Source organism: Cynocephalus volans, chromosome 18 (genome assembly GCF_027409185.1).
Source record: "Cynocephalus volans isolate mCynVol1 chromosome 18, mCynVol1.pri, whole genome shotgun sequence".
Lineage (NCBI taxonomy): Eukaryota > Metazoa > Chordata > Mammalia > Dermoptera > Cynocephalidae > Cynocephalus > Cynocephalus volans.
The window spans coordinates 7322203-7338392 of NC_084477.1; the positions used below are offsets into that span (position 1 = coordinate 7322203).

General features: G+C 41.3%; 1 protein-coding gene across 1 annotated transcript in view; it reads left to right on the forward strand.

The window, feature by feature from the left end:
- Window positions 1-16190, forward strand: part of KIF26B (kinesin family member 26B) — a 460855-nt gene that overhangs the window by 396803 nt on the left and 47862 nt on the right. Inside the window, exons 9-10 of the mRNA XM_063082813.1 lie at window positions 741-924; window positions 12836-12995. Coding sequence (XP_062938883.1) covers window positions 741-924; window positions 12836-12995 — 344 coding nt within the window. The remainder of the gene's footprint in view (window positions 1-740; window positions 925-12835; window positions 12996-16190) is intronic.

Here is a 16190-nt window from a genome sequence, read left to right on the forward strand (position 1 = left end):
GTTCTCATAAGATTTAGATATATGACCCACTAGACTTTCTTTAGTCCATTAATGAGTATGCCATGAACATGGATTACCTAAAGGTAAAAATAGGTATCTCTTAAATACAGATGAGACATTCAAGTATCTTGGGCGTTTCAGTATGCCTTTTACACTTCTTGTTTATAACTATGCTAGTGAATGTAGCCTAAAATTAACTTTAATAACTGAAAAAATCGGGAGTCAAGTGAAAGCTAACCATTGTGTTTTACTTCTTTGGGACATCAGTGCTGTCAGGTCTAAAAATCACATTTTGCAAGCTACCTGTCTCCAAACTACCTAATCTCTGAGATCAAGATGCCATCACATACATCCCTGGTGATTTCTTAGGTAAATGGATAGCCTGGGATGTTGGTTTTCTGTCCTCTGCAGAGATAAAGATGGGCCATCTGCTCCCATCAATCACTTAGTTAGAACCATTTGCTTTCCACACCTGCTATTTACAGATTCCACTTAAGTTGTAAAATGGGTAAAAATAGGTTTTGTCCAAGAAGGGTGCTTCGTGTTAATTTTCAGAAGTGAATTAATGGAGCTGAGAGTTGCACATGAGTACAGGACCTTAGGTCCAGAAAGGCTTTTGTCCTTAGAGAGGCACACGGCTTTATTCTGCAGACCAGCCGGCCAGCTGAATGACACCGTAGCACCAGGCATGGGTGACACGAGCCCCCCTGCAGCTGCAGCCCTTGGCTTCTGTCTTGCAGCTGCAGAACCAGAGTGAGCTGCGGGCCCCCACCGCCGAGAAGGCCGCCTTCTTCCTGGACGCTGCCATCGCGTCCCGCAGGAACAACCAGCAGGACTGCGAGGAGGACGACCACCGCAACTCCCACATGCTCTTCACGCTCCACATCTACCAGTACCGGCTGGAGAAAAGCGGCAAGGGGGGAAGTAAGTTGCCGATCGCCCCCACACAGCCCTCCTCCCAGCCAGAGACCCCCTTCACCTATGACAGCCAGGACCTTTTCTTAATAGAAGACAGTTTCACCAGCATGCAGGTCACCGATCTGTAATGCTCCATCATTGCAGAGCCTGCCAAAGTTTACTTGTGAATTGCCTTGGTAAGGTAATTTACAAATGCGATTGCCTTGGGAACATGAGAGAACAAACTTAAAAAAAGACAAACAACTGCTTAATAGTATCTTTTTGCTCACAAAACTTAAATGTGCACATCACCAAGGACCAACATGCAGTCACCAAAGCACCCTGGCAATATGTTATTAATCATAAGCTTGAATCCACTCTGTAGACCTGGGGAAAATGTCATGTTTTTTAAGCAGTCTGTAAATCAGACTTTCGAATAACTAACCAGACTCTGGCTGCCTCCTTCAGGTCATGCCCACCACTGAAGTTTCACTGTAAAAGTCCAGGCACGGTTCCTGCTCTGTGTGCCAGCTGTGCAGCCAGGAACCCAGCGCTGTGGTTATTTTAAGTCCCCTCCTGGCTATTTTTTCAAACTGGCCTTGGTGCAGTTCTGTATCTTTCCTCTGTGACCTAGTGTCTGCCCTAAGCCCAGCAGAGACTGGGCATTATAAAGCCAATTGACTGAAGCAGTGGAAATCAACACACCTACTTTAGTTAGAGCCTAGAATTAAGACATCCAGCTGGGATCTGTGGACAGGCTCCCTGATTTCTCCCTAAGTCTCCTTATTGCCCAAAGGACTTGAAAACCAGTCCTCTTGGAGGTAGCTCTTGGGGGCTTCTGTCACCCCCAGGTGGAAGCTCCCCCAACCCCCATTTCAGTGCCTCTGTTGACACATTTCCTGCTCTTGTTCCTACGCCTTAGTTGCTTAACTTCAGATTTATTAAAGTATAATTTATAATGAGTAAAACCCTTTACATGTGTCTTTAGATGAGTTTTGGCAAATCTGTACAGTCGTGTAACCACCACCACTGTCAAGATACAGAACGATGCACTGTCATGTCAAGTTCCCTCTTGACCTTCAGAGTCAGTCCCTTCCCCTTTAGCCACTGGCAACCACAGATCTGATTTTCATCCATATAGTTTTGACTTTATCCAGAATATTATACAAATGGAATCATGTGGTCCACATGTGGCCTTTTGTGTGTGGCTTCTTTCATTCAGCATGTGCACTGAGGTTCACCCGAATTTCCTTGTTTTTCTTGCTGCCTGCTACTTTAGATCTGACTGGGCTAGAGACTTGCCCCTATACCCAGTCCCCAAGACTGAACCAAAATACCCACCCCTGGGGTGGTAGTTCCATTAATCAAGGCGACTGTCCACGGCGCTGGCAATCAGCCCTGAGCCACTGCGTGGCTGCTGCCTGCAGAATCTAGAGATCTGGACGCTCAGGGCAGTGTGTTGGGTTTCCCAGGGAGGTGCACCCTTCCCAGGAGACCAGATTTCTCTCTCTCTCTCTCTCTTTTTTTTTTAGTTATTTTGCTAGTATAAATTTATTTTATTTTTTAATTGAAACTTAATTGATTGTACATATTTATGGGGTAAAGAGTTGACTATCGATATTTGTGTACAATATGTGATGATCAAGAGCTCTTGACAGCCGTGATGGTGAGAAAGGTCTGATGGGTGGAGCAGAGTATCCTGAAAGGGGAGATGAATTCTCTATAAAAGGCTCACCCCATGTAGAGCACTTCTGTTTGAAGTGATATTCTTAGAAAAGGAAACAGGAATGAGATGAGAAGATCCAGACAGATCCACGATAGTATGTTTAAAATCCACGACAGTATGTTACCCGCCTTTCTCCCAACAGTCTGAGAGCTGGCTTGAAATCCTGCCCTCGCTGTTTTTTTTTCTGGGTAATGTCTTAGCCGTGTGAATGTGAGAGTCTGAAAAATGTTTATTTTATTCTGTTAAGCAGCTGTCAATAATAATAAGTCAGAGCCTGCAGTGGATCCCTGTTCTTTCAGCAAAGGGTGACTTGCAGAAGGTCTGAATCTTGAGCCAAACAGCTCCTAAATGGCACTGAGCAGAAGAACTCAGGAGAAAGGATAATCTCTTCCTCTGTCTAGGTTTCAAACCAAACTGAGAACAGCTCTGTTTTCTTTTCTTTTTTTTTTATTCATTTATTTTTGAGGTCCTGCTTTCCATTGGGAATCTGAATATAGGGAGAAATCCTGAAAACAAGGAAATAGTTACTTGAATTGCTCCAAATGTAAGAACCTGAAATTCAGTTCCCACAAAAGTTTGGGCTAGGACATGTCTTAAATCCAGCAATCCACCCTAAATCAGTACTTAATGAATCCTGGGCACTTATTAAATATTTAACATCAAATTCATCTTCTTCCTGTTTTTAAATTGTGAAAAAGAATTGTTTTTAAATAATACATTCAGGTTAAAGGAAAAGGCAAATACTAATAATGGCTTCCAAAACCTCTTTTAGGTACTTTCTGATGTTTCAGTAAATGAGAACAAAGGGGCAGGAGTCCAGGCTGCTGGGGAGAAGGCCCAGAAAGATCTGGGGGACACTGCCTGCCCTGCAGAGCCCCCAGCTTCTCAGGGGGAGGGATTCAGGTCAGAGCATGCACAGATTCCCAGCCCACAGCTTGCTTGACTTCAGTGAATTTATATCTGTTTAAACTATAATGAGAGGATTCAGAGTGTTGTTTAAAATGGAAATTTTGTTTACTTATATATAAGTAATAATCCCTGTGGACTTAGCAGCCAGAACTCTATTAAGGGCAAGTTTATTAATTAGTTACCCTGCAGGGAAGCGGGAAGCAGAGCATGCTGCTGTTAACCGGTCATTAGACGTTTAGATGATGGATTCAAAGAGATCTCTGCTGCAAGAACTGAATACACCGTGCGTGGACGTGCCCTGAACCTTATACACAGGAGGGTACTTCAAAATGCTCATAGAAAATGGAGTTAAAAATAATATGCAAGCCTTCCATGAACTTTTCGAAGTACTTTCATACGTGCATTTTATACACAGACACACACACACATATAAGCAGACAGGCAGAAGCATTTTAAACATTTCTAGTCAAGATAGAAAAGAAAATTCTTTGTTAGTGTGTCGCTGTTTTGCAGACAGCTCTGGGTTAAGCTTAAAATATCTCCCTGGTTTAAAAGGTTCTTGGACTATTAGTGGGGCAGATTCTTCACCTGTCACAGAGGCCATCCCTGCTTTGCCGAGCTAAATCTGGGGATGATGATATCTGCTGCTTGTGATGATGGGTGTATTAGTCGTCTAAAGCAAGATAGTGCTAGTGACACTTGGGGGCTATACATTGGGGTGCAGAAGTTTTACCTGTCCTGTTGACAAAGATGGTTTCTAAAACGCATCACTCTGATGAGTCATTTAAGCTTGTGAGCAGCTCTCGCACAGAGTCAGGAATGACTCTGAGTCTCTGATTTGTTCTTTTATGTTGATGCATCCAGAGGAAAACTAGAGGTCAGTGTGGCCGGGCTGGCTGTGTGTGCATGTGAACGAGTGCTCGTGCCCTTGGACACGTGTCTGTGCCTGCACGCATCTGTTTACAAGTCTGATTAGACTGTTTCCTGAGATTACTCAGTCCTCTTTTGACAATGAAACACTGTTTCTCTGTGTGCCATGGAATGGCTTAAATCAGCTAATGTCCTATGGTCCATACGATTCTAGAGATAGGTCATTGGGACAGTGGATGTGGGAGGAGGGGTCCAGGAAAGAATCTTCTAAAGGAGGCAGAGCTGGGTCCCTACTGTCCCCAGCAGCAAAGCCCTGTGCAGGTAGGGTGTCAAGCCACCTCAGGGCCCATATCTCCTCCTTGGTCAATAAGGAAGTGACAGTTTTGTATTTTCAGATTTTTGTGATATGATTTTTTTAAAACTTCAGCCAGGGGACAATATTCTGAACTGCACAGCCTGGAATTGCCATCACGGCCACCGTTCTGAATCTTCTTGCCTACCCCTCTCAGCAGGAACCAGCCTCTTGTCTAAAGAGAAGACAGAATGATCTGGGGTGTTATTTGGCTTCTCTCCTTCCAGCCTTATAATTTCCCTGTTCCTAGACCCAGCCAACTGGGTATAGGTTTTTTTCTGTATTCTTACAATTTTTCCACTCTATAATTTCTGCTTCATACCTAATTCAACATCTTTAAAAAAAAAAAAAAACTCATTTTTATCACATTGTTCCAAAGTAGTGAGTTTAGTTTTTACAGAAACGTTAGCTCTCTTTACAGAATTATATTTGATTGATTTCCATAGTATTTTATTTTATTTTGACTTATAATATGTACAAGTGGCATAAATAGGTTTAGAAGGAAACACAGATGACCTATTGATAAGTATACAGATCATTGTTGGGGCAAAAGTACATAGACAAGACGGGGGATGGTTACGGAGAAATTGGTAAAGGGCCACAAAAAATGCTTACATTGTGTAACAATAAAATTTTTAAAATAATAAATTAAAAAATAAGTTAAAAAAAAAATAAAAGACAACAGCTTTCACTAGCCACAAGCTCTCCGCGTGCTGTGGGTAATTGGTTAACTTGGCCAGGTGATAAGGCAAGGGGCCCCCAAACTTCTCTGTACACCAGAATCACCTGGAGAGCTTTTAAACACATCCCAATGCCCATGTTACCTTCCAGCCCAGTAAAGTTAGAAAGCCTGGCAGTGGGGGCCAGGCATCAGTATTTTTTAAAAGATTCCAAGGTGGTTGCGGTATGTGGCAAAGTTTGGAAACCACGGTGTTGTAGGATTACAGGATCATTGTAAGAGTTAAGTGGTATTAGGAGAATTTAGCATTTCTTGGCACCTTCTAGATACTCAAAGTGTAACTCCAGAGTGGGGTAAAATAAGTATATTGCTTCCTGTGGGGAGAATAGGCATGCGGTGATTTGGTTTGATCTAGACTTAAGGTGTAAGAGCTGGCCGGATAGCTCAGGTGGTTAGAGCACGGTGTTGTAACACCAAGGGGAAGGGTTCAGATCCCTGTACTGGCCAGCTACCAAAAAAAAATAAAACAGACTGAAAATATATATATTAATGAAGGATTACTCAAGACAGACTGAGTTATGTTACTTAAACCTTACAGCCTTGACCTCAGAAATCAAAAGTCAATGAGGATCCTGCTTTTTTTTTTTTGGGGGGGGGGGGGCACTGGCTGGTATGGGGGACCCGTACCCTTGACCTTGGTGTTACAAGGCTGTGCTCCAACAAACGAAGCTAACCAGCCAGCCCAGAAATCTGCTTCCTACCTGCTGTTAATTACAACCTGTTTTATTCATTTGCTATAGAACCACTGTCCCCCCAGCCATTTGTAGTGATGTACATTCTTGATAATAGCAAGTGTCCTGTGCTCATTTACCTTGTAACATTCCAGCATTCCAGGTTAAGCACCGTGTGTGGAATTCAGACTTCTGTGACTCCTGACACTCCTCTGGGTATAGAGCATAGAGTAGATTTGCCTTTGTCTAAGTGTGACTCTCGTTTTGAGTCACGCAGGTATAATTATAGGTATTTTATAATATTATTCTTCAGCACAGTCTAAACTGTGTCTTTTGTTCTCTGTGTCCTCTTTTACTACATGTACATTATGCATTTTATTCCATTACATCAAATGGGCTATTAGAGTCTCAAAGTCCAAATTGGTCCCTGTCTTTGCCCTTTAATCAGCAGCGTGCATGGAATATCTGAGCTTCTTCTGTCTATATAATTAGGCTGCAAAACAGATGATATTTTGCTTTAAAAATAACTATTTCCCTAGTATGCTGCCATGACCTGATCTTGCATGATTCAAAATGGGATAAAAGAGAAGTAACATATCATATCTTTCCTTTTAAGGGGTTTTATTGGGGATAGTTGAAGATAAACAAAATGTAATGTCCTTAACGTGAAAAGTTCTTTGCCATGGATTTACCAGGGTAGCTATAGAGCCTGAATTTCCCTGTTGTGCTTTCTGCAAACATTCAGTATCTTTTTTCTCTCCTAGATGTGGAAATTGAGAGTGGAATGGGGGGCAGAGACAAGGTTAGAGTTAGGACAGCAGTTCCTGAATGTTCTCAGCCTGCAGCATGAGCAGTGGCTGGGCCTCCTGCACCAGCGTGTCATTCGGGCTCTTCCTGCAGATGCACCATACACACCCCAGACGCCACCTGCAACTCCTGTGCAGCCACCATAACCAGACACGCCCACCCCCACCCCCTGTGTTAGTTTTCTCCACCAACACCTTTCTACCTTGCCCCAAATTACCTGGCCTCCGCAACAGCTTTGGGAAGTTTGCGTTTCTACCTTTGCTGTTTTCCTTGTGTACAGAGTAGGGAAAAGCAGAAGGAAGACGTTGCTGTTTTGGAAGTAACAGGTATGATGGTGTGAGCGGGGCCACCTGCAAAGGTAGGAATGCAGAGGCTGGGGGAGCAGGAGTCTGCTGCCACCTGGGAGTGAGGGGCAGGGAGGAGATTATCCAGCTGGGGGTGTGCTGAGGCCACACTACCCTGGGAGAGCCTGGGACAAAACGGCAGCCTTGGACTCCTGCTGTCGTCTCAGGAACTGACCGAGGCCGCAGGTATAGGAATAAAAAGCACAGGTGTTCAAGTCAGACAGATCCTGGTTTGAATCTCAGCTCTACTGCTGGCTGCATGATCATGGGCAAGTTTCTATATTTCCTTTCAACAGCTTTAATGAGATATACTCGAGATACAATAATCTGTGCATGTTTAAGTTGTACAATTTGATAAGTTTTATCATATGTATATACCCATGAAATCAAGGTAATGAACATAACCATCACCCCCAAAAGTTTCCTGGGGACCCTTGTAGTCCCTCCCTCCAACTCCTCTCCCTTTCCCCTCCACATACCCAGGCAACCACCGATCTGCTTTCGGTGTCTGTACATTAGTTTGTTTTGCTAGAATTTTATATAAATGGAATCATATCATACAGTCTATACTTTGTGTTGCTTCTTTCATTTAACATAATTATTCTGAGATTTAATTATTCTGTTGCATGTATCAATAATTCATTCGTTTATATTTCTGAGTCATGGTCCATTGTATACCTGTACCACCGTTTTCCTGTTTTGCCTGTTGATGGACTTTTGTGGGGCGATTACAGATAAAAGTACTATGAACATTCATCTACAAGTCTTCGCATGGACATATATTTCCTTTTCTTTTTGGTAAATACCCAGAACTGGAATGGCTGGGCCATATGGTAGATGTATGTATAGCTTTTTAAGAAACTGCTACACTTTCTCAGTGTGGTTGTACCATTTCACATTGCCACGTGAAAGTCCCAGTTCTTCCACATCCTCATCAATATTTGGTATAGGCAGTCTTTTCCATTTTTGTCTTTTTACATAATAGGTATGTAGTAGTATTTCACTGTAGTTGTAATTTGCACTTCACTAATGACCAATAATGTTGAACATCTTTTGATTAGGGTTAGGGTTAATATGGTAAATTATATTGATAAATTAATTTTTGGTGAACCAACCTTGTATTCCTAGGATAAACTCCACTTGACCATGGTGCAAAATCCTTTTTATATGTTGTGAGATACAATTTTCTAATTTGGTTCTCTGATATTTTGTTTAGAGATTTTGCCTCAGTGTTCAGGAGGGACATTGGTCTGTGGTTTTCTTTTCTTGTCATGTCTTTGTTTGCTTTTTGGTATCAGGGTAGTCCTGGCCTCCTGGTATGATTTGGGAAGTAATCCCTCCTATTTCATATTCAGGAAGACTTTGGGTAGAATTGGTATTATTTCTTCTTTAAATGTTTGGTAAGATTCACCAGGGCAGCTATCTGGTCCTAGAGCTTTCTCTGTGAAAAGGTTGTCAACTACAGATTCTCTTTTCTCTGATGGATATAGAGCTATTCATATTATGTATTCTTAAGGGAGCTTGGATATTTTGTATCTTTCAAGAAATTCATCCATTCTTCCAAGTTGTCTAATTTACTGGGGTAATGTTTATTATCCTTTTGATATCTGTAGAAAATTTCGGTGAGGCTATCTCTCTCATTTCCTGATGCTGATAATTTGTACCTTTTTTCTTTCCAGATCAGTCATGCTATAGATTTATCAATTTCATTGATTTCGAAGAACCAGCTTTTGGTTTCACTGATTTTTCTTAGTTGTTTTTTGATTTTCTATTTCATTGATTTCTGTTTTTGTGTTATTTCCTTCCTGCTATATAGTTTGTCTTTAATTTGCTCATCTTTTATTTCTTAAGGTGGAAATTGAGGTCATTGATTTGAGACTATTGTTGTTTTATGAGATAGGCATTTAATGCTATAGATTTTCTCGATAGTACATCTTTAGGGACATCTCACAAATTTGGATATGTCATGTTTTATTTTCATTCACATAAAAACACTTTTTAATTTTCATTTTTATTTCTTCTTTGACCACAGGTTATTTGGAGCTGAGTCGTGTTGAGTTTCAAAATATTAGGGGATTTTCCAGATATATTTCTACATTGACTTTCAATTTAATTCCATTATGTCAGAGAACATATATGGAATAATGTAAACCCTTTAAAATTTATTTAGACTTATTTAGTGGACCAGAATATGGTGTACCTTGGTAAATGATTTGTCTACACTCCAAAAGAATGTGTATTTTTCTGTTGTTTGCTTGAGTGTTCTATAAATGTCAAGTAGACATTTGATACTGGCATTCAGGTCTATATTCCTACTGGTTTTCTGTCTACTTGTTATATCAATTATTGAGAAGATTAAAAATCTCCAAGTATAGTTAAGGACTTGCCTGTTTCTTCCTGCAGTTCTATCAGATTTTGTTTCATGTATTTGAACATCTGTTATCAGGCACATAAACATTTTTTATTTTTACGACCTCTTGATGAATTGTCTTCTTTATCATTAGAAAACGTTCCTCTTTGCCTTTAGTACCATTTTTTGTCCTCAGTCTCTTTGGTATATCGGTATATCCACCCCAGCTCTCCTATGACTGTCTGCCTTTTCCATACTTATGCATTTAACCTATTCTTTCTTTATATTTGAAGTGCATTTCTTATAGGCAACTTATAGTAGGGTCTCATTTTTTTAATCCAGTCTGACAATTTCTGCCTTTTAATAAGGGTATTCAGACTATTTACATTTAATGTGATTATTGATATGGTTTGGCTCAAAGTATTACTTTTCAATGTTTTCTGTTTGTCCCATTTGTTCTTTGTTTTCTTTTTTATCTCCCTACTTCTGGATTTATTACACATAAATCACTAAATAACAAAGAGTTATAGCCAATAAGATGTTGGTGCGTTCCACTTATATCTTTTGTTGGCTTATTGGCTATAACTCTTTGTTATTTAGTGTTGCTATAGGATTTGTAGTACACATCTTTAAATTATCACAGTATTTCAAGTGATATTATAACACTTCATATAACATATAAACACTTCATACTTCAATCATGTACTTCCTTTTCTCCCCTGAGACCTTGTCAAACATTTTAATTTTACCTGTGTCATAACCCATGCATTACATTGTAATTATTTTTTGTTTTCATGATTATTTTTAAAGAGATTTAAATATTGAGAAAAAGATTTATATATTTACCTATGTGACTATCATTTCTAAAGGTCATCATTACTTTTTGTATATCCATTGTAGTCCACGTATGGTGTATTCTTTCAGCTTCTTGAGGTCTGAAAATGTCTTTAGTTCCCTTTTGTTTTGGAAGGATACTTTTGCTGGATGTATACTTCTAGCTTGACAGTTTTTAGTCTTTAAAAATTTCACTTGTGTTATTTCCAACAGGAAATCTGCTGTCATTCTGATCTTTGTTCTTTTGTAGGTAACATGCTTTTTTCACTCTGGCTGTTTTCAAAGCTTTTCATCATTGGTTTTGAAAAGCTTGATTGTGATGTGCATTGAGGTAGTTTTCTTCATGTTTCTTGTGTTTGGGGCTCATCGAGCTTCTTGGACCTGTGGGTTTATAGTTTTCATCAAACTTGAGGACACTTGGGCCATTATTTCTTCAAATATTTCATCTGTACCACACTCTGTGTCTCCTCCTTCAGGGACTCCAGTTACACATATTCAGACACTTGATGTCTTACAGCTCTTTTTTTTCCCTGTTTTTTGTTTGTCTTTTGTTTTTAATTTTCTCTCTATTTCATCTTGGATAGTTTATATTGCTAGATCTTCAAATTCACTCATTTTTTCTTCTGCAATGTCTCATCTGCCATTAATTCCATTCGGTATATTTTTTATCTCACACCTTGTAGTTTTCATCTCTAGAGGTTCAGTTTTGTGTCCTTTTAAAAATACAGTTCATGTCTCTGCTTAGCTTTTTGAACATTGGACACACAGTTGTAATACCTGCTCTAATAGCCTTCTCTGTCAGTTCTAACATCTGTACTAGTTATGCTTTGGTTTCAATTATCTCTTTATCATAAGATCCATTTTCCTTCTTGGCATGCCTGGTTATTTTCGATTGGGTGCCAGATATTTGGATTTACCTTGTTGGGTGCTGGATATTTTTGTACTTTGTAAATATTCTTGAGCTTCATTTTGGTATGCAGATGAGTTACCTGGAAACAGTTTGATCCTTTCTGGTCTTGCTTTTTAGTATTTGTTAGGTGGGGCGAGGTCAGTGCTCAGCCTAGGGCTAAGTGTTCCCTACTCCTGAAGCCCAATGCTCTGTGAATCCCAAGGTTTTTCCAGTCTGGCTGTTGGGAACAGGTGCTATTCCTGGCCTTGTGTGAATACTGTGCACTGTTAACCTCTAATCTTTTCAGGTAGTTAATTCCCTAGACTTGGGTGGTTTCCTCACTTGCATTTGCTGATTAGTACTCAGTTCAATGCCCGAGGGACCTTCTGCAAATCTCCAGAGTTCTCTCCTCTCTAGTACTCTGTCCTGTAAACTGTTGCTACCTTGGTCTCCCTAGACTTTCAGCTCTATTTCCTCAATTCAGGGAGTCCACCAGGTTCTACCTGAGTTCCCTCTCTCTGAGCCAAAGCCCAGAAACCCTCAGAGCAGTCGCTGGGATATAGGTAGTGTTCACCTTGTTTGTTTACCATCTCTCAGGGATCACTGTCCTTTGCTGCCTGATGTCTAGTATCTTACAAATAGTTGTTTTATGCATTTTGTTCATTTTTTGATTGTTTCAGGTAAGAGGATCAATCTGGTCCCTATTACTTGAGGCCAGAAGCAGAAGTACTCGTGGGCAAGTTATTTAACTTTCTTGCACTGTTATTTTCTCATGTATAAAAAAAAGGATAATCATCAGATCCCTATACCAACCAGTTTCAAATAAAAAAGATAATCATGTTTAGCTTATGATTTTACAGTGGACATTGAATGGGACTGATGTTTGTGTGGCACCTGGCACTTGGCAGATACTCAGCAGATCTTCCCTGTCTCTGGGTCTCCCCCAACTGTGGGTCTTCCCTGTCTCTGCATCGGGTTATTATTTTTTCCTGGTTCTACCCCAGGTTGTCAACCTGATTCCTGGCTGAACTGTAGGTTGGGGTCTCTTCGATGATCAATCAAAGCAAATAATCAATCACTCATGGTCATTCAGGTTTTTAAATTCTGCTATCCAAAGGGCACTGACGCACAAACCTTAAATTTAATCATCCTTTAATTAGACATTTACCTTCTCTGAAATCTCATTTGATTTAACTAATTTAACAAGAATTATTCAGTTATTTATATATGAATATCACTAGGTTTTGGAAGGTGGAGAGGAATTCAAGAGGACCAATGCTGTTTGCAACCCCATCATGATTTTGTTGGAGTTTCCTACCAGGAAAGGACCTTCAACCTTTTACTTCCCCTTTTTTCTCAGATTTCTCAAGGAGCTACAGAAAGAACAAATGAGTGTCTACCATCACTTACCCTCTTCTCTCTCCTCTTGTCTTCTCTCCTGTGACAGTGTCCGGAGGTCGCAGCCGCCTGCATCTCATTGATCTCGGCAGCTGTGTGAAAGCTCTTAGCAAAAATCGGGAAGGAAGTTCAGGGCTGTGCCTGTCACTCTCTGCTCTGGGCAATGTCATCCTGGCTCTCGTCAATGGCAGCAAACACATTCCATACAAGTAAGTGACTCTTCTACTCAAAGAACGTGATAGGGTCAGCATGGTGCCAGAGACCAGCCTCCCCTAACAATTGTGTAAGGTGTGGTCTTCCAAATTCAAAAGTGTTTGTCATACTTAAATCTGCCCTTGTTCTAACTTTGGGCTGCTCAAGTCAGAGGGAACAGGAAATTACCTCAGTTGAATCTCCAATCACAATTTCTATTGATTATTGTCACCATTGTATAGATGTATCTGTTTCATTGTGCTGGGAGCTCGGTGCAGAAGATTGGCTTACTTTTCCCTTGGGGGTAGGGCTGCCAGATTTAACCAATCAAAACACAGGATACTCAGTTAAATTTGAATTTCAGATAAGCCACAAATAATTTTTTTAGTGTGATATTGCGTGAGACACTATGGGCATCTTGTATTTTATCTCATATCCCTACTTGGAGAGCTTAGAAAACATGGGGATTTACCACCCACCATCCCATGCAAATGTTTATTCCACTTCTGGGATCCTTCCCTTCTTTCTGTTAACTGCTCCAAGGTGATGAAATTAGAGCTGCTCCTATGTCTGGCAGAGGCAAAGACTTGTCATCTCATCTGTGCTCATGAATGACCCAGCCCTGGAGCCACCCCTCACCACCATAACCCAACTCATCTTTGCCACTGGACAATGTGCTGGTGGGTGGTGGGTGCTCGACTGGCTGTCCAGGACCCTATCGAGGCCCAGCAGTGCCTCTTACCAACTCCATGAACCTTCGCTTCTCATAAATGAGGGTTATAGCTGTACGTCTTATCTACATCCCGGGGATATAAGACTCAGAACGATACAGCGTGTGTAAAAGATTTTGTAGAATTTAAAACACTGTGGCCAATAACCAGTAATGATAATCTGGTGAAGCCTATCTGGTTGAGCCTATCCTCACCTATTTAAATGGAGAATACACCCACCTTACAGAGTTGCCATGAGGATTAAGAAAATATACATGGGGCCGAGCCTGTGGAGCACTCGGGAGAGTGCGGTGCTGGGAGCGCAGCGACGCTCCCACCGCGGGTTCGTATCCTATATAGGGATGGCCGGTGCACTCACTGGCTGAGCGCCGGTCACGAAAAAGACCAAAAAAAAAAAGAAAATATACATGGAATCATTTTTTTAATCTATGAAAATCCTATCAAATATAAGTTAGGGTATGAGAGACAAAAGGTAAGTTGGGCAGTTCATCCTACAATAACAGATTCAGGATGAGTGATTCAGGATGAGTCCTTGAGTTTTCCTACCCTCTGCTGTAAGTTGGTGCCAGGCCCCCCCAAAACTGGTTTATTCTCCACCAGGAGAACCATTAGTAGCCTGACTTCAGGAGCTTAAATTGTCTATCTGATTTCTTGAAATCTGGAATCCTAGTTGGATAAACCCAGAAATGGTTTTGTTGGCTCTTGTAAGAACCCTTTTATGAGAAAAAATTTCAAGTTGAAGGTTTATAAAGTTTCATTTGATGTCATTTCTGTAGTTGAATAAGCTCAATTGGTAGGAAAGAAAGGAGAGAGGGAAACTGTCAGTGTTGGAGACCTTAGAAAGAAAGTTAAGAATTATAGGCTAGTTAGTTTCCATAAAATGAGGATCATGTCTACTAATGTGATAACTTAATAGATCATAATGTAGATAAGATTTAAAATACCACCTTATGATGAGGTCACTGATTATGTATTTTACTTGTATCTTTCACATGGATTCTGTACAATGACATGCTTTTCTGATTTCAGCCATATTTATTGAATTGATGGGGGTAGATATCATGAATGTAAGCATGTGAAATGACAGTTGTCCCCCAGTATCCCTGACCTGGTTGAGCCATCGGACCCTTGGGTACAAACTTCCATCAGCTGCCCTTGCCCTGCCTAACTTGCTTTGCTATGACATTGCTCAGGGCCAAGAAGCCTGGTGGCCTGGATGGTCAGCCAGCTCTGTCCTCTCCAGGACACTTGTTGACCAATTCATTTGTCCTGCCATCCCTCAGTCCTTTATGTCCATCACTGAGTATAAGCTTTAAAAGACCCTCGCTGTAACATTTTCTCAGGTTCTCGGCCACAGCACATATTTCACATTTGGTATCCGCCAATCACATTTGCAAAGTGATTAATCCACTAGAAACTGTTCTTTTTTGAGGTATGGGAAGAGAAGATAAAGTTTTACTCAGGTCACACAGCCAGTTGGTGGCAGAATCACACCGTATCACTTTCCACCATTTCGGAGACCTTGATGGTTCTGAGCTCACATCGCTGACACGCTCCCTGCTTCTTATCAAGCTCGATAATATATTAGCTGCCTCTGCTCTGCCCAGCAGGGCGTTCGGTGCAGCAGGATGGCCCAGATCCCTTTTAGCAATTCCGTCAGCACTCTAAAGCCACATTATGCAGCATTTTGTTAGCATGCTAAACACCTTTCAGGGTGTCAAACCTGGTCTTTGCAGTGGGTTCCTTAGAGAGGTTCCCTGCCCATGCAGTTTCCTCTTACTCCTCACTTACAGGAAAAGAGCAGAAAATCAAACTGCACGTTCCTTACCCTCCCCCACCCCTCCAAAACACAAACCCCCCACCACCTCCTCATCTGTCACCCTAGACAACTCTGTGCTTGGAACCTGCATTACTGGGCTTGCTTCTGGGAAATTAACTGGCATGTGCACCGAGGGGATATAGCTTGCCCTTGTTTCTCTTCATCATACTGCCAGATGATTTGTCATGTGAGCAAGCAGGAAAGTGAATTTGGATTCACTACCCATCCTGTGCACTCCCACAAGCACCCTCGGTGTGCACGGAATGGTTCTGACTTTGCAAATGATGTTGCCGTTGTAGGTGATTGACACAGGCACAGAGCAGGTTCCCAACCTCAGCCATTACACAGCACAGGCCCGCCAGCCAGTCCAAGCACCGTGAATCCATCCTGAATGGTAACACCGTTCAGAAAAGCCTGCGGGGAATGCAGGGAGGTCACCAAAGGTCCCAACCCCCTAGTCCGTTCTGCACTGACAGGTTTCACAAATTGCTCTCCGACTGTGGGGAACTTCATGTCCAGAGCATTTTCACAGTCCATTTGCAAATTTTTTTCCATTGCTCATTGAGTACAGTCATGTGCTTTTCTCATTTTTTGGATACCAAAGTGCTGGGAGTCTTCTCATTTGATAACAAAAAGTAGGCAGGGGCATCCAAATGAATTCT